The following is a 17,950-nucleotide window of genomic DNA, read 5'->3' as shown; positions in this document are numbered from 1 at the left end:
TTAGGACCCATGCATCATTTAAATAGCATACCTCCAAAGAGACCCAAAGCAGCTTTATTTTGGCAGTCTGTAACAGGCCTCAGCCTCTACTCTGTGCTAATGAGCTTCAGCACTATACTTAAGGGCCCAGGGAATTCTGCACAAAACAATTCCATTCTTTTTTAAACTAGGAAATCCAGATTTTTGTATAAAGGACTTGGAATGCAAATTGTTCTTGAATCTGTTTAATGCATACACAGGGTGATAAAGAAGATGGATTGACTCATTGTGGGTTCTGGGTACATATAGCAATTGGCAGCAATTTGGGGGGGGGGGGGAATCAGAATCCATATAAGAGAATGGTTCTTCCTAATCCATACCTATGCTGGCTGGGCAAATCTAGGAGTTGTAGTACAAAAATGAATGTTTATAAGTTATTTTCTGATCTCAAATATAGAACTTTCTTGAAAGGCTTACATACATATTTAGAGTAAGGATGTGTGGGAGGTTCCAGCTGAGAGAATGATATGGTGACAAACTGCTGTAAGGACAAAGAAGGGGACGGGACCTCCCAGTCTTCAAAAGGGCTTGAAAGCATGTGCTTGACCATGTCCTCTCAGTTTGAGAGACTGGCTTGGGGTCAGCAGGTAGAAGCAACCAGTGGCCACTGGGCTGCACCACACCCTCCAAGTACATAGAGACATTGGGGCTCTCTGGAAGCAGATTTGAGGCACTGGAGTACTCCCTCCCCCATTCTGTCAAAATATAATTCTGGCATTGTGGTGCCAGCAGGCTGTTTTGCTAGAGAGGTTGCACACCACCACCCAAGGAACCAATCTGGGGACTCTTCAGCACATCAAGAGAACAAGCAGCTGGCTATAAGAATTCACACTCCTCACACCGTAGAGATATAGATATATTTGTGTTGCATATTTAAGACAACTTTACATAATGCTTCTGACACAAAAGCTTTCGGCACTCATTCTTTGGAATAGGTTTCCATTTGAGCTCTGCCTGGTTCTCCCCCTTGGCTCAGAAGGCAGGACACATGAAAGGAGCCCCCCTTTCCAGGCTAATGTGGTTTCTGAGGCCCTATCCCCAAACTGGAAACAGAGCGATCTGTGCCCTGGGTGGGGGAACTGGTCCCAATCAGATGTGCTATGGGTTTGGCAACCCTCATCTTAGACAATTTGTTTAGCACCAGCACAGCTCATATAAATCAGAGAATTTTTAACACTGGAGATCCTGTGTGAGCTGCACTTCTAACTCAAGATGAAGGAAAACCAATAGTCAGGCTTTGAAGAAATCAAGGCAGGGAAGTCGACTCTCTTGAAAAGCTCAAACCAAAGCCTGAGATTAGAACATTCTTAAAATCCTGGTGAGACCATTTGAGAACTCTGAGCTTCAGGATCCATTTCGAACAGAAGGGGAATGAAACAACTTCTGAAAAGGATTTTCAGCAATTACAGTCCCCTCCCAAATCAACTGCATTAGGAGTGGGGAATCTGTGACTCCTGATGTTGCTGGTCTACAACTCCCATTATCCTTGGCCACCACCCTGCTGGCTGTGGCTGATAGGAATTAGAGTCCCACAACATCTGGGGGGCACTTCCCCATGTCTGTTCTCTCTTGAATTTTGATATGGCACACATTAAAAAATAAAATATATTCCAAAGATGATTTTGTCTTCACATGTTCCCTTTGTAACAGTAATCAGGAAAGAAGCCACAAAAACCCATACACAGTTGTCCCCAGTTCAACTGGGAGTGGTTCGTTCAGCATAGTGGGATGCACCTGAAAGATCAGAGCAGGGCAAGGAATATGAGTGGACAACACTTAGAACAGGTAAGATCACGCTAAGTGGATGGGAATACATTTTTGGCTGGGAGATATACAATTTGAGGGCTAGATTCTCAACAGAAGTGTATGTGCGCGTGTTCACATGTGTGTGCAGGATCGCAAATGATGCCCACTTAAATTTGTTTGGCAGAGTGAAAGTGGAGGGGAACCACCAGTCAACAGGCTGGGAGAAGAGTGGAAGCAGGTCAGATTAGATCAGCAGAAACAGATGCAGAGACAGAGTGGATGACCAGCAATCCAACAACAAATTTTACTTCAGATTTCCACAGTATCTGGCTTGAGGATGGATAGGATGGGCAGGGATCATTTACCTTACTCTTCAAGATGTACCAATGCATGACTATACCAGACTGCAAGCAGAGAAGCAGAAAATAGAAAAGAGTGAGAGTGAAGTCTGAGATAAGTACACAAGGGGGCATTATCAGGTATCTAGGTTTGGCACAATTGCCAGCTCCACTGAAAGTGATCCTTGGCAGAGCTGCCAGGAGCCCAATCACGTCTTTCCTTTGGACTAAGGGGCAGGAATAGCTCTGATCAGAAAAGAGAGAGACAGAAAAAGACAGAGACCCTTTCTCAAACATCAGCAGCCAAGATCCAAGCACCTAGCACAGCTTGGAGGAAACCCAAATATCCCACCCTATTCCCACCACTAACAGAATCAAGGAGGATAAGGTTATGTCACAGTGGAAGGAGAAATTGGAAACACTAAGATGGTGGGGTGGAGAGGATGGTGGGATGACTGTGTTCTCTATTGCACTTTGTTTTCATTATACATTTCATATACATACATACACATAAAAAAATAAGGACTGAAAGGATGGAGAGGGAGGAGTGGAAACGTGCCTGTAGAGCCAGCACTAGCTGCACAGAAGACCCAGAGACAGTCAGCAGCAGCCTGGTTTCCTGCATTCTCCCAACTACCCCACCCTAACATTTCCCAGAATCCTCTGCCAGCAACCACATGGGAACAGAGTGTCTTGGTTTTGCAGAACATTGTCCAGTTGAGAAGGGCCTGCTGGTTGAAGTGCCCTGGAGCCAGGAAGCTGACAGCTTATCATCCAGATCAAAATGTTTCCAAAGCCTGGATTCATAAATATATGAGCTCCCCCTAACCACATCTTCTCTCCCTCCAATCCTGAAACCAGTGGGTAGGATCTCTGCTTCTGCACCTTCAATGAGCCCCCAACAGGAAAGTTTTCTTTCTGCTTCACTAAAGATCTCTTCCTTTAGTTCGCTCACATGAAGATGGTGCCTTTTCAAAATATGATGTCTGAGCCAGGAATTTGCCCTGTGGAGAAGAATGGGCAAACCTGCCGTCACCCCATGCATGTCATGGGGTGGGGGGGAGCAATGCTTCCTTGATCCCAATAATGTGCTGCTGGCTGCCCCTGCTACCTCAGTCTCCCATCAGGCTTGATGGTCCCTAGTTCTGATTTGGGGTCTGGGGACAGTGAACTCCAGGACGTTTTGTTACAGAGCTCCAAGTTGGAGCAGCTGGAGGGGCTTGCCACACAGAGGCTAGCCACTGACCAGAAGTTGCTGATGCTGCTGTCCGTCCAGTTTTCTAGTGCATGGCCAACCAGCTGTGTGTGATGATTGGAGGCTCTCCTAGTTTCATCCAGATGAGGGAGGCTCAAGATCCCAGCCAGGCCCTGGAAATTCTGCTCCATGTACTCATTGTGGGGAGGACCGCCATGCAGCCACTTGCCGTCATCTAAGTCAGGAGACAGAAAATAAAGGAGATGAGCAGGGTCAAGCATATGCAGTGAGGATTCAAGATAAAAGTCAGTGTGTTGTGAGTGTCAGGGGAAGCACTCTGAACAACCAGGCAGGAACAACTGTACATCCAAACTGTTTTTCTAAGTCCAGAATGTGTGGGGGGGAAATAACCTTTTAGCGGTTTCCATTTTTAGAATCTCCCAGCCAGCATGGCCGGTGACCATGCTGACTAGAGAATTCAGGAGTGTGAGTCCAAAAATGTAATGTTGTCTAAAATCTCCTCCAGGCTCATATTCGACCCCCTTTCCACACTCTGTGGGACCCATGAATTTCACCACCAAAAGTGTTAGCAATAGCTGCCAACTTGGACGACTTTAAAAGGGGATTAGATAGATTCAGGGGTGGACAAGGATCTCAATGGCTACCAGTCATGGTGGCTATAGATTCCTCTCAGTATCACAGGGAGCATTTCTTACTGTTTTTCTTGCATCCTGTTTGCGAGCTTCCCAGAGGCATGTTTGTAGCCTCATGGAAGAGAATGCAGAATTGGATAAGTCTCTGGTCTGAGCCAGCCAGAACTCTTTAAGTCTTACTATTTCATTTGCTTTTAAAGTGACACTGTTAGCCATCTCTAGCACTTTAAAAAAATAAGAAAGTGGACAGGCAGGATAATAGTGACCAATACTGTATCAAGTGGCATCACCTGCTTCCTTCTTCCCCCACTTGCTTCCACCCTGCTGTTTTCCTCTCTGCCTGTCACCTTCCAAATGGCTGGAAGGAGAGAAGAACAGGGCAGACCAGCAGGAAGGAGCAGTAAAACAGGTGATGAGTGTATTTACATAGCTGCACCTGCCTGCATGAGAGAAAAAAGGCAAGGGCTTGGAAAAATTATTTTTAACTTCAAAATTTGGGAGCTATAGCTTAGATAGATAGATAGATAGATAGATAGATAGATAGATAGATAGATAGATAGATAGATAGATAGATAAGCAGGCAGTTTTTCTATCCTCTAGAGAGAAAGATTGTGCTGGCTGTGGCAGGTGCAACAGAAAAAAAAGCCTCAGTCATCCTACTTTCATGTAGTGCCACCTTCATAGATATTCTTGGTTGGCCAGAAGCGGTGGCAAAATAGTACTAGTCCTTTCTTGGTACTACCAGGCCAGCGGCCGAGCAGTAGTAGAAAAAACATGCCTTCTTTCTTTATTTTTTCTCACTGTGAAGATGAGCCAAATCAGTACGAGTGCGACTGCACCTCTACATGTGTATGTGCATTTTGAGGTTGGAGAAAACCATGGCAAGGGCACCAACCCGCGCACGGTTTAACTGCTTCATTTCTGACACAAGACTGCTATTTTGGAAGGAGGCAAGAATTATATTAAATAAGCAAACAGTTGAGTCCCCCCTGCACAGGCTAATTAAAACCAGGCTGCAAATTAAGCATCCAAGCACCACTTCCTCTTTTTCTGTACTGTAAATTGCATTGCAAGGATTTTAACTGCTGTCAGTGCATTCACTAATTGCCCTATCCTCACCTTTTTCTATTATATACCTTTTCTTGCTTTGTGCTTGTGACACAGCTAGAAAGCTAACTGTGCTTACACCTAAGTAAAAAGCAAACAAATAAACGAAAAGAGAAGAAGCAAGCTGTACAGTTAAATTTTCATGGGTAGATACAACGGAAGAAGCAAACTGTACAATCAAATTTTCATGAGTAAACACTGCCTAAACCAACAGGATAAATTTGCCTTTGGCAGATATTTATATCTGGGTTCATGCACCTCAATTCTTTTGCAGGGACCATGCCTACAGTCCTATGGGAATAGACAACAGTCAGCATAATAATGTCCGTTATGTTTGCTCTACCCACAAATCTGAATTAAAATGTTCCTATTAAAGTGATCTATGTGCATATCTATGTTCTATGTAACCATGACTTGGTAACTGTGTAATACCATTGGCTGTTCTGCCACAGGCAGCAAAGACTCTTGGGATGACCCTTTACTGAAATTTTAGGACCAAAGCCTTTGGCACACCTATCTTGGAAGATTACTGTAAATTCTTCTGTCAGATTTGTGTTTGCAGAGTGCATATCCTCATATCATGGGAATTTAGCATACCAGAACACAACAAGTGAACATCAGTAGATGATGATAAGCACACAACACAGAAAGGCTCTGAGAAGGAAACACAGAATCAAAACTCACCCCTTCAGGGACTCAGGAAGGAAGAAACTCTTCTAGAACATGGCCACATAGCCCGAAAAACCCACAAAAAACCCTTGAGGGACTATTCACACAACACAATGTTTTTGAAGTATATGCTGAACGTTTTTTAACATGTGTAACTACAAATATAGTGCACAATGAGGTCACAACACATTTACAAACACATGCTGGTATACTTAGAACCAGGACTGGCTAGGAATTCCTGCAAAATTCACTTGCTAGAGTAAACTTTGGATTTGTTGTGGGCAGAAAGGCCATGGAGTCTTCAAAGCAGGGGCTGATTGGTGTGACCTTCCAGAAGCAGTTTCAACTCTCCTTCTATTATCCTTTTCCACTGGTTTTTCTGGCTGGAGCTTGCTGTACAACAGTATCTGGAGGGCCACATGCCACCCACCCCTAAGCTTCAGAATAGATTTTGTGACCATCTGTGTCACTAACATGCAGCAATGGCACCCCCAGCTTAGCCCTCTCACCTTTCCTAAGAGGCTGCTTGTGGTTGAAAGTCTGTGGGACCACCAGGAACCGGCTTTCTCCCAGGGGCTCCCAGAACTGGAGGAGGCGGATGGTCCATATGCCTGGACGAAGAGGGCGGTTGAGGGGTGGTTTGTACTGAGTGAACTCCGCCTCTGCGTCCACTGTGATGTCATAGGATGTGGCAATGATGTAGGCAGGGTCAATCCAAACAACAGTGGCTGTGAGATTGGGCCCTCGTGCCCACTTCTGCATGGCCACTGGTTCGTCAAAAGGCCCAATCAAGCCACCAAAGTTGCGGAAGATCCTCTCCTTAGGGTCCCACTCCGTTCCTACCTGTGGGAAGGGTGATGGAGAAGGAAGAAACTTAGAACAAGAAAGAACACAATGCTGCCACCATGTGGCAAAAATATTATGCCCACTTTTTTGTCATGCTACTGACTCTAATAGGCAGAAAAAATATTTAGAACTTGTCTTGCTGAATATGGGTTTGGGATAAGAAACATCTCTAGACAACAGAATTTGCTGTATAAATACACATCAAATTAAACAACATTAGGACTTATACAAAGACATTTCATTCCAAGCAAACTAGGTCAACCACTGAAGATATACTAACTTTGGGAAGTTCCACATCATCACAGGGAGATATTTGGATTTCTGTAGAAGTTCTTCATAGGCTCACTGATCCATGCAGAGAACTCTGAGGTTCTCTCCCACATGGGCAGAGCCAATGCTGTAGGCCAACATGCTTGACATTATGCTTTTAACATGCTTTTGGTTGAGAAAGATGTGTGTGACCATGCCAATCCACTTGGCTACAGTAGGTCTTGGGAAATGCATAGGTGTGGGAAGAGGTCCTCTTTTTTAAATTGTATGCTGCCCAAAATGGGAACCAGAAACAATGTGAAGGAGTCAGGGGGCTATGCTTAATGGGATGTGAGATAGCCCCTTCAGCATTTCAGTTGGGGATGGGGGTTCAGGGAACCTTAATGGTCATAAAAGTGGAGTCTGGATACCACATGCAGCTTCTAGACCACACTTTCCCCACTCCTTTGCTACAGTACCCATATGATTCACAACCACACTGGACATAACTACTTCCCCAAAATGAGTAGAGGCTGACTTGAGGGCAGTTAACAACAACAATAACAACACCCCCACCTCACCCCCTGCCACTGCCAAGCAGTTTCTAAAGGGCTCTAGAAAGCTGCTGCAGAATTTCAGAATACTTCTTCCAAATCACTGTCAATGGGCTTTTTTGGTTAGGATTATGCTATAGAAGACAGGTTCAAAAAGGGCCAATCTCAGGTGAACTTTTATTAAAAGAAGCAGGCAGCTGTTTAATATTTAAAACTCAAGTAGTTTTATAACTGAGTTTCACCCAGCCTGGAAAAACAAGAACCTGTCTCTATGTGCCAGTTAAAAGACTGCCCAGTTGTCACAGAAAGAGACCAGGTTGTTGGATGATGCTGCCAAACTTTGAATGAAAGACTTCCCCTAGAAAAAGATCAAAGCAATAAAAGTGATACCAAACTGCTGTAAGTGTATTCTATAGATAAATTAATTTTTTTACCTTAATGGATGGCTCTTTCTTTTCGACACCTTTATGCTGATAAAGCTAGGCAGGGGTGAAGAGAGGATGGGGTGAACTTAAGCGATAAGAGAGGTGGTGGGATACCACCAACAGGAATCCTACCTCAAGATTCTGCAAACGGTTCATTTGCCTTGTATGCCCTGCCAGCTTGAGAGTCCCCCGCGGCATCAGCCATATCTCTAGAGATTCTGCCTGCTGTGTCACAGAGTTCTGTACTTCCTGAGTCACCAAGTAGCCCTGGAAATGGTCATCAAAGAAATACAGGTGCACACTTGATGGGAAGCCCTGTGGCTCAAATCTAGAGAAAACAATAAAAGGAAGTAACAACAATAACACACTTCGTTGGCATTCCTAAGTGGTCAGAGTACTTCACATGCATAAACCAGTTGCAACGCTTACAATAACCCTGTAAAAAAAGGTCACTGGGTGGCGGGGGTGGGATGAAACTGAAAGAGTATCTTGTCTAAGACCATCTAGCAGGGTCACAGAAGAGGAAAGATCTGAACTAAGAACTTCCTAATGTTCTGCTTGCAGGACTCCGAAATAAGTTCCAGTGAGTTCAATGAGGCTATAAAATTGCAGCCTCAGTCTCCTACCCACTATGCCATACCAGCTACCAGAAGAGTCATGGCAAGTTCACGGTACTGGGGTCAGGAATCTCAAGCTCTCCTGTTCCTATTGATGCTAAAATCAATTCTGCTTTTGGGAGGACCCTCTGTGAATGGAACTCACTGACTTTACAATCCAGACTTTATCCTCACAACAACACTGTGAATTATGCCAGTATGGGAGTGATAGAGACCAATCCAAGCTTTTCTAGCAAAGGTCATGGCTCAGTGGGAGCTGGATCTCCCGTCCCAGTCCTTCCCCCGCAACTCAGATGTGCGAATCACCCAGCCCTTCCCCTGATGATGGACTACACCTCCCAGCAGCCCGAGCCAATGTAGGGGCTTATCTCACTGGGGCTGATTTTAGCATTAAAGAAAGATTAAAGAGCATTTAAAGCATCCCGCAAATGAAGCGGAAATGGTGAGTAATTGCATGAATGATTATCACACGCAATTACACAAATAAAGCAATATCGGAAATGCGTTGTCGCTGAAATCCCAAAAATAAAAATATGTGCATTAATGCTTCTTTGTGACCATTTTAATGGCGGGTTTTGTGCAATGTTGTGGGAAACTGTTAAGCGTAATTACACTATTTTTTTCAGGATATTCACGGGATAAACTTCTGATCTCCTTTGTGTGATAAACTCCATAGTTAATTATGAGAAACAGTTGAAGCTGAAGTCCAAAAACATCTGGAACCCCACATGATTCCCACCCCTGTTCTAGCATTACACTGGCTCCCTGATATAACCCATCTCCCAAGAGTAGAGGGTCACAGTCTGCCCTGACAATGAGGAACTTCTCAAGGAGTAGAAAATGGAAGTTTGAACAGTCAGTGGTTCCCTATTAAATAGTTGATTGGTACATCCACAAACAAAACCTTCTTCTATTTCATTCCAGAATGTAAATCTATGATATGGTGGCTGGTTGAAGTACCTGCAAAACCTCTCCTCCTTCTGTGTTGGCATAGACATCGCTTTCTGTAGGCCCAGCCTGGAGAAGGATGTGTATACAGTAAGGGTGACGTCGCTGAGCCCACTCAGCCCATCCACGCGGTCATAGACATTCTCCCAATAGGCCTTGAGGGCTGGTGTATTAGGTGGGTAGTTACCATAGAGATGAGAGTCCAAGATCTCCAGCACTTCTTGATTGATGGTTGATTCAAACTTCCTGGCAAAGAAGGTGGGTCTGGAGAGTTGCTGAAAAGACATAGACATTTGTCGGGGACCAAGATAGTGGCAGGGAGTGTGTGACAACCTGATCTTGGAAAAGTTACTTTTAGGACTACCATTCTCTGAACCCACTGGCCATGCTGTCAAAGTAACTTCACCAAGCTCTGCTTTCAACACAATCTGGAATAGGAAAGTTACTAGGAAAAGACCAGGGATCAAGAAGATCCAAGTAGAGAAATCTCCTGAACTCAGCACCAAAAGATCCCTTTGGCCCTGTAGTTGAGAAAGTTAAGTACAGTCGCCCCTTCTAACTCATGGATCTGGGATCTGCACCCTCAATTACCTGCAGAGGGGTGACCTCTGCTGTTTTCAATGGTGCGTGCACCTATGAGGCTTGAATATGTGCAAGCCTCCGTTTGTGTGTGTGGGTGTGGGGGGTCCGGAACAGATCCCCCGCAAAAACGGAGGGCCAACTGTATATGTTATGGACCATGGAGCATGCCCCAACTATTGCTACAATCTAGGCCCCTAGAAACTCTTGCTTCTGAACCTATGGTAAGGGTCTACGGTAGAGGTAAGAATCACAGACCCCTCCAGGTGCTGTTGGACTTCAACTCCCAACGTTTCTTGCTGTTGTCTGGAGTGGCCACCCGTTATTTAAGAAGAGGCAGCCAGTTAGTCAAAGTGGGTAATCTATTCTCAACAAACAACTGTGGTTGCTCAGTGCAGGACTGAGCCTGGATCTGAACTGCCAGAGATTTGGGTTAATAGAGTGACGACCTGATAGATAACTCTTCTTGATCACTATTAGCTACAGAACTCTTTTGAAAACACAGACAAAGGTTGCGATTGCACTAACATCTTAATGGTTAAGAAAGCCTTATAAAGAACAGCACCTAAAGCTGTCTCTGAAGGACATTTTCAGCCAAGTAATCTAACTCTGAAGCACCAGTTACCATAATGACTTTGACTTTCGTATCACTTATCCAGCTCGCCCATCCAAACCATTTTGGTTTGGTTGGTAGATTATTTCATACAGATGAAAGTCTCTGCTGAGCTCTGATCAGACCTCTTAACTTCCACAATTCATCCTTACAACTACTGAGCTCACCATTTCATTTATTTGTATTGAAATACCATGCTATCTTCTTCCTTTAATCCCTGCACTGGTTTCCTCTCAAGCTTCATATAAACTACAAGGCTCAAGTCTTAATCATTATACCTATCAACCACTTCTTATCTTTCCAGGCAGTTTCTTGCTCACCTCATACCCCACAAGGTCATCTTTACCTGCTCTCAAGACCACTTTCCCTCCCTTGTGCCTTCTGTAATGATGCTGTCTGCCTTTCAAAGTTGCCTTCTCTGAAGTTGCTTGCTCCTTTCCTTTTTCTCCTTGTTTATTTAAACCAAATTACCACCTTTTCATCTTACATGCTCTTCTAGTGCCATTAGACTGATGTTGGGCTGCACCTTCTATCCTTCCTGTCTATTTACTTATTTAATTTATATCCTGCCTTTTTTCCACTATGGGACCCAAGGCAGATTATAATATACATTAAAACATAAGCATAATTTTAAAAAATATAGCATACTCTATTTAAAAAAAAACTTATGCCCCAACCAATTAAAAGCTGAAGGCCTGTTTAAACAAAAAAGGACTTTGCCTGTAGGCTGAAAGAGAGCAGAGAGGGGACCAATCAAGTTTCCTTTGTGAGGGAGTTCCACAGCCTAGGAGAAGCTACCAAGAAGGCTCTTTCCCACATCCTCACCAGATGAGGCTGTGAGGGTGGTGGGACCAAGAGAAATCCTGAGGATTTTAAAATTCAGACCGCCTTATGCTGGGAGAAATAGTCTTTCAGTTACTCTGGACCTAAGCCATTACTTTTCTGGCTAGTGTTGAGGGGAAACAGAAAAACAGAATATCTGGAAGACCATCCACTGCCTTCATATGCACTAGAAACTCTCTGCACTCACTGACCTGAAAGCTTTCTCTGCCGTGCACCTCCACTGCAGTCTTGTAGTTGAAAAGTGTTTGTGTGGGATGGGTGGGACAGAAATGCTACTCTCCAGATATTGTTGGACTGTAATTCCCATCAACCCTAGGCATCCTAGCCAGAAGTGTGGGATCACAAGAATTTCAATCCAGTGAGTGTACTAGAGGGCCACAGACTGCTCATCCTTATTCAGAGCATCCTAGGTAGGAACTGTGTTCTCAACAGCAGTATTTCTTAAGTTATTTTATGTGGGGGACTGGCAGGGTTTTCTTTCCACTGTGTCAGGGACCAGCACCATTTTTTCATCCACTGAAGACAACTGCTTCTTTCTTTCCTGGAATATCGCTAGTGATCGACAACCAATGGCTCATGGAATGCCACTTTACTAGCAATGCTCTACAGCACTCAGACCAACAATGCCATTGAGTACCTCATAACAGATACTGTTTTTCCTAGTTAGAGAACTACCGTGAAGCTCAGAGTGAGAGAGGCTGAGCTATTCCAAATCATGCAGAAGAGGAAAAGGGTGATTGATCTGATTACGAATAAAGCCAAACTGGATTTTGAGGAAAGCTGGAAGCACCTGCAGTCGCAGGAAATCTTGTGGTTTGAAGTCATTCGGTGAGCAGCCACACCAGTCCACAATGTGCTTATACTGGCATTTGCAGCCCAGTTTGCGGTTCCAGTTAGTCACTCGGAGGTTGTTGTCTACAAGGGTCTCACAGGCATGGCTGTTCTCCAGGACAGTGTGGAAAAAGGACTATACATGCACACAAAGAGAGAGCATACACATCACAGTGAGCAAAGTGGCAACCTCCTGTAAGGAGCAACTTTTGCCCTCCACACCCAAAGTGTGCCTTGTTCTAAATCTGACCACTGTTTCGAGGGCAGGGCTTTGAGTGTTGTGCATGCTGCCAACACTGCCACATTCGGAGGCTCCCAACCCATGCTCTAGTCACTCCACAACACTGTTCCTGCACCTAATAGGGCTGCTGTGAATATGAATAAGGAAAACATTATTACTCCATCTGAGTCAGAGAGATGAAGTGTGAACCATTAAAAAAATAACACGGGTGTTTAAGATTTCTAGAAAATCTGCCCCATGGGCCTTTTCCCCTTCTACAATACATCATGATATAAACATTTGCTTTATGCATTTCCTTTCAGAAACTGCAATACAATGATTCACAAATGCATTTTTATACAATGCGGAATGTTCCTCCAAGAGAACACTAAAGCAAGAATGAAAGAAAATTATGTATATATAAATTGCATCATGCAATGAGATACTCTGGAGCACAAAATTACTACCCTTGTAAGACCCAGAATGGAATAAATGGCTAAATAACAGGGCCAATTACACCACAGTAGTTAGCTGTGTTCTTCATGTTCTGTTACTCCTTTCCTACACATTGAAATCAAAACTAATAATTATATCTGGAAAGTAAACTTTATGCATTTTTCATGCTATATATTATAAGGCAGGCCTCTGACACCAAATGCTTACCACTGAAAATTCAACTGGAAAGACAGAGGAAGGCAAAGCTAACTTATGTATTTACTTATATCTGTTACATGTTCTTAGGTCTGACTAAGGTATAATAACTGAGAAAGTGGAAAAGAATATTATGAGAGATCTGGCTGGTTTAGTGCCTTGGACAAATGCCAATTAACATTGTTGTTGTTATGTGTTGTCAAGTAGACTTCAACATATGATGATACTATCTTGCCAATGGTCTTCTTGGCGAAATTTTTTCAGAGGACGTTTGTCATTGCCTTCCCTTGAGGCTGAGAGACTGTGGCTTGCCCAAAGTCACTCAATGGGTTTCCATGGCTGAGTGGAAATCCTGGTCTCCTAGAGTCCTTGCCTAGCACTCAAACCAGGTTACTGGCTTTATTAGGGACACAACTTAAGAACCTTTCATCTTAACCATGACCACAACCTAGGCTACCATTAAGGATACCCTTAGGTCCCTCTGCCTTGAGTAGCTGGCCAACTCACCTCTGCTGGGAGAAGTGTGTATGTGTAGAACTGCCGCAACTGAGAAACTAGCCGGTCGCTGGTGTAGACCACATATTCCACAAAGCTGCGAGTGAGGGCAAACCAATCTGAACCACCATCCACCACAATGCCCTCTGGAATCTGCCGTTCCCCTAGCCGCCACATGTGAGAGTCACATTCGTGGAAAAGCCGATCTAAGCCCTGCTTCTTGATGAACCTGTACGTGGATAAATGGCTGAGATTCACTAGAAAACAACAATAGGTTTTCTGCAATATGATCACAGCAAGAAGGGCTCCAGAACACTACACTCTTAGGTGGTGTTGACCTCACACAGTTATGGCCACTTGTGAAGTTGCTTTAAAAATATGGCTCCCAACTAGAGAATGCTGGGTCCTTTGTTGAAGGCCTCAGAATTCTCTACCAGAGAGCGCTAGTATTTTAAGTCAGAGTGTAGGTCAGGGGAGTCGACTAGAGCTCAGTAGCAGAGATAAGTTTGTTATTTGTTCTTTCGAAAGGTTGTGTGCATTGCCCTTAGATTAAATAAATAAAAATATTTAAAAAAATAATATTGTCCTCAGTATAACCATTCATTTAGTTGTTTACCTACCTATTACTTACTATACATATATTCAACAGTTCTCTGGGCAACTAACCATAATTTTTTTTTTAAAAAATACACTGAAATCATTGAACAATAAAATTGAAAAACAGCATTAAACGGCAACAGAGAATAAAAACAAATATATACAAGCTAATAGCAACAGGATTATTTCTCAACTTTTAAATCCAGAAACATCATTTCCATAAATCAAATTTGCTAGGTTACATCTTTTGAATTTATGGGCTTTCCATACATGGTCACTTACCATTCAGCAACTTATAGTTGATTATAGTTGGGTCTAATAATTGGATTTAGGCCACTGAGATTCACATTAAAAAGAATGAATGGGTAAATAGGTGCCAAAAAAAGCAAAAGGGTAGGCAACAGGAAAGCCTTTCTGTGGAGGATAGTCCAGAACCGTGGTGTCACAACCAATTATTCTGACACTTGCCACATTACATTTGGTGGGAAACCCATTCCTGTCCATAGTTTATTACTGATCTGCTCCCAGAATTATGCCTCTGTGAGAATTACCTGGCATTATCTCGGCCATGAGACTTCAGGAAGTTCTTGTCTCGATATTTAGACAGGAAAGTCACTAACTCCTCATTGGTTCTGCAGGGGGCAGCAGTCAGAAAAGAGATGAGAGACAAGAAAGTTTTTGAAGATGGTCAGTTAAGGTACAATGGAAGAGGGGAACAATGGTTATAATGTGAATAGCAATTAGATAACAATATTTGTAACACTGTATGCTTTATAAAAGGATATTGTAACACTATTAAAATGAATAGATAATACAACAGTGTGACTATAACAAACTATACTAAGGTTCTAGGAATATAAATACAACCTTATCACTGTGGCAAAAATAATATCATCCAAAAGCTATGAGGGTCCATAGAATATTGCAATAAGTCAAATAGAATCAGGTACCTTTCAAGAGAATGCAAAAAGTATCTGACAAAATAATTAACACAAACTAACCCTTTCTATACCATTGGACAACTTTTATGTTTGGCCATGATGCTAATAATGAAACTGGGAGCCAATGTGGTGTAGCGGTTTGAGTGCTGGACGATGACTCTGGAGACCAGGGTTAGATTCCCTGCTCAGCCCGAAATCCACGGAGTGACATTGGGTAAGTTACATCCTCTCAGCCTCAGGGGAAGCCAATGGCAAACCTCTGATCAAATCTTGCCAAGAACACCCCATGATATGTTCACCATAAATTGGAAATGACTTGAAGGCACACCACCAGCACCACCACCACATGATGCTACTAAAGACTCCAAAACCCATCTGCCTAGTAGCAACTCGCTTCATAATGACTTTCATCTCATGATGCCAAGGTGGAATACAAAATATAATGAAAATCCTAATGGCCCGTTACAGACCGCCTAAAAGTGGCGGTCTGCCGGCGCTGCTGGTTGCTCCGCAAGGGAGCTGCAGCAGCCAGACCGTGCGGCTCCCGCGCGGAGCAAAAAAGAAGCCCCAAAATGGCGCTTCTTCCCGTGGCGTGGTTATCGCGCATTCGCGATGTCATAAGCGCTGTGCGACGTGCGGACACTATGCGCCCGACACGTAATAATGGCGGCGCCTGTGTGTATAGGGCGCCGCCATTATTATGCCCCCGTCACGTGATAGGGGTGAGGCCGGTGTGGACGCTAGGTCCCCGGCCAACCCCTATCACGTGATGGGGGCGCCTCAAGAGCCCATGTGTAACGGGCCAATATATCCTAATAAAAAACTCTGATACAACACCACCTCCGCCCCCCACTATCATTAACTACAGCTACCTGAAGGAGGCAATGCTTAAACAGATGGCCCTTACCAGATTGTTTCACAAGGCAGTTTAAAATGTCCTGGACATACAAATACTTTTTGACTTGCAGCCAGTCACTATTCCTCTATGAAGGTGTTTCACAATCTAGGCACCACAAAAGTGAAGGTTCTCCCTTTGCTCTCACACGGACATAGCCAGGATTTTAGGAAGGGGGGGGTCCAGACTAAGTGCTACCATTATAATGGGGCTTGGGCACTGCGGCGCAGCAGCACACACCATTCATTTTTCTAATGGAGGGGGGGTCCGGACCCCCAGGACCCCCCCCCCCCCTTGGCTACATCCCTGGCTCTCACATAGTGCATCAACTATACTTGAAGAAGAACCTCTCTCAACAGTTCCAAAGCTAACTAGAACAAAGGAGAGTGCTACTGTAGATATTTGAATCTCAGGCTTTTCAAAGTTTTAAAGGTAACCATCAAGATCTTGTATATAGAGAGATCCTGTAACACTTTTGAGATTAACAAGGTTAGTCTCAAAGGTGCTACAGGATCTCTCTACATACTGATTCTACAAATTAACACAGCTATATCTTTAACTACAAAGACACTGAATTGCACTCCAGAGCTATGAGGAGTTCCTTTTTTCTATAGTTAGGGGTGATATTCCTGGTGGGTTCTTCTTAGGGCATGCGCGCGGCACCATTAGTGCCCTCTTACGTGCTGATGACGTCTGCACAGTGTGGAACTGTTTGGACACTACGCCGTGCATATGTCATCATGGTGGAGGGCGTGTGGATGGGGCGAGCCATTATGGCATGGTAGGGCTTGGGAGCGTGTGGCTATTCCACTCTCCCAAGCCCTAAAATCGGACCCAGTCTGTACCAGGCCTTAGTGTAACATGGTTCCCCATATGGCCTAGCTAAAATCTTGGCTGTTATATCTGGCACTAGCAGAATCCTCTGACATTTTGAAGAGGAGTCCCCCATCTTAGATATTACAGTAATCCAAACAGGAAGGTATCAGAGCCTCAACTACTGTAACCAGATTATTCTCATCCAAAAACATAGAAGCTGATGAAGAAAATGGAACTGAGAAAAGGTACTTTTAGCCAATAAGGCCATCTGGGCCTGAAGTAAGAAGAGTAGATTAAAGAGGGCAGGTCACTTCCTGAAAATCCAGCTAACCTGTCATGTCCCATTTAAACCATGCTCGATTCCTTTTACTGAAGGGCCTTGGTCTTACATTCTTCCAGCATACCAGGAAGCGTCTGGCTTATTCTTCATGTTCTGACCTGCGATCCTACTTGAACCTTGTCTAGCAGATTGCAAAGCTTGAAAACATTGTCCCCCCCCCCCCCCCCACCACAACTACAACTTCCAGATTCAATGAGTTGTATTCTAAATAAAGCAATTTCTCCAAGCCCTGGGTGGCAGGGTGGGGAGAAGCTGGTCTGTCCCTGTCAGTTCAGGTGAGACCTTAGCAGAGATTTGCCATGTGCTAAATGCTCTAAATGCTCACAAATTGTCAGCCAGACCCTCTGCCTGCTGTTTCTTGCTCTTCCCACAGTTCACCTGGTAGGGTAGTCTGTGGCACTGAGGTTGATGTAGTAGTCCCAGGCCCAGTTTGTAATCTCCAGCAGGTCCTTCATGCTGCGTAGGTACATCTTTAGCAAGCTGGCTCCACCCCAGATGGTGACCATACGCCAAGGGGTAACCCGGATGTTGGGATAGTGCTGGGCGAGTTCCACCACTTCACGATGTAGGTAAGTGGAACGCTATAGAGAAGCCGAAATAAGGAGAGGAAATCCTTGAGATTAATTTGGACCCTTGCTTTCTAGAACAGTTTGAGAAGTATGCATGACAAGTTTTTAAACTTTGGTCAAACTTTAACAGAAGCTCCAAAACACAGCAATTTTTGTTTGCAAAATTTCTAGCCC

At 44.1% G+C, this 17,950-nt stretch overlaps 1 protein-coding gene across 3 annotated transcripts in view; it reads right to left on the bottom strand.

Moving 5' to 3' along the window:
* Positions 1–96: 96 nt before the first annotated feature.
* Positions 97–17,950, bottom strand: part of XYLT2 (xylosyltransferase 2) — a 42,273-nt gene continuing 24,419 nt past the window's right edge. Inside the window, exons 4-12 of one of the 3 annotated variants that reach the window (XM_089536885.1) lie at positions 17,586–17,788; positions 14,767–14,847; positions 13,631–13,847; positions 12,212–12,388; positions 9,399–9,661; positions 7,954–8,149; positions 6,257–6,590; positions 3,370–3,553; positions 97–3,127 (exon numbers count right to left, since the gene is read on the bottom strand). In XM_089536885.1, the coding sequence (XP_089393011.1) occupies positions 2,767–3,127; positions 3,370–3,553; positions 6,257–6,590; positions 7,954–8,149; positions 9,399–9,661; positions 12,212–12,388; positions 13,631–13,847; positions 14,767–14,847; positions 17,586–17,788 (2,016 nt within the window). In that variant the 3' untranslated portion in view covers positions 97–2,766. Of the gene's footprint in view, positions 3,554–6,256; positions 6,591–7,953; positions 8,150–9,398; positions 9,662–12,211; positions 12,389–13,630; positions 13,848–14,766; positions 14,848–17,585; positions 17,789–17,950 lie in introns of all 3 variants that reach the window. The other 2 variants (XM_089536890.1, XM_089536898.1) reach the window with 2 other exon arrangements.

Source organism: Sceloporus occidentalis, unplaced genomic scaffold (genome assembly GCF_023333645.1).
Source record: "Sceloporus occidentalis isolate IW3139 unplaced genomic scaffold, rSceOcc1.0.p SCAF_1, whole genome shotgun sequence".
Taxonomy (NCBI): domain Eukaryota; kingdom Metazoa; phylum Chordata; class Lepidosauria; order Squamata; family Phrynosomatidae; genus Sceloporus; species Sceloporus occidentalis.
This window is presented reverse-complemented; position numbering and strand designations above follow the sequence as displayed.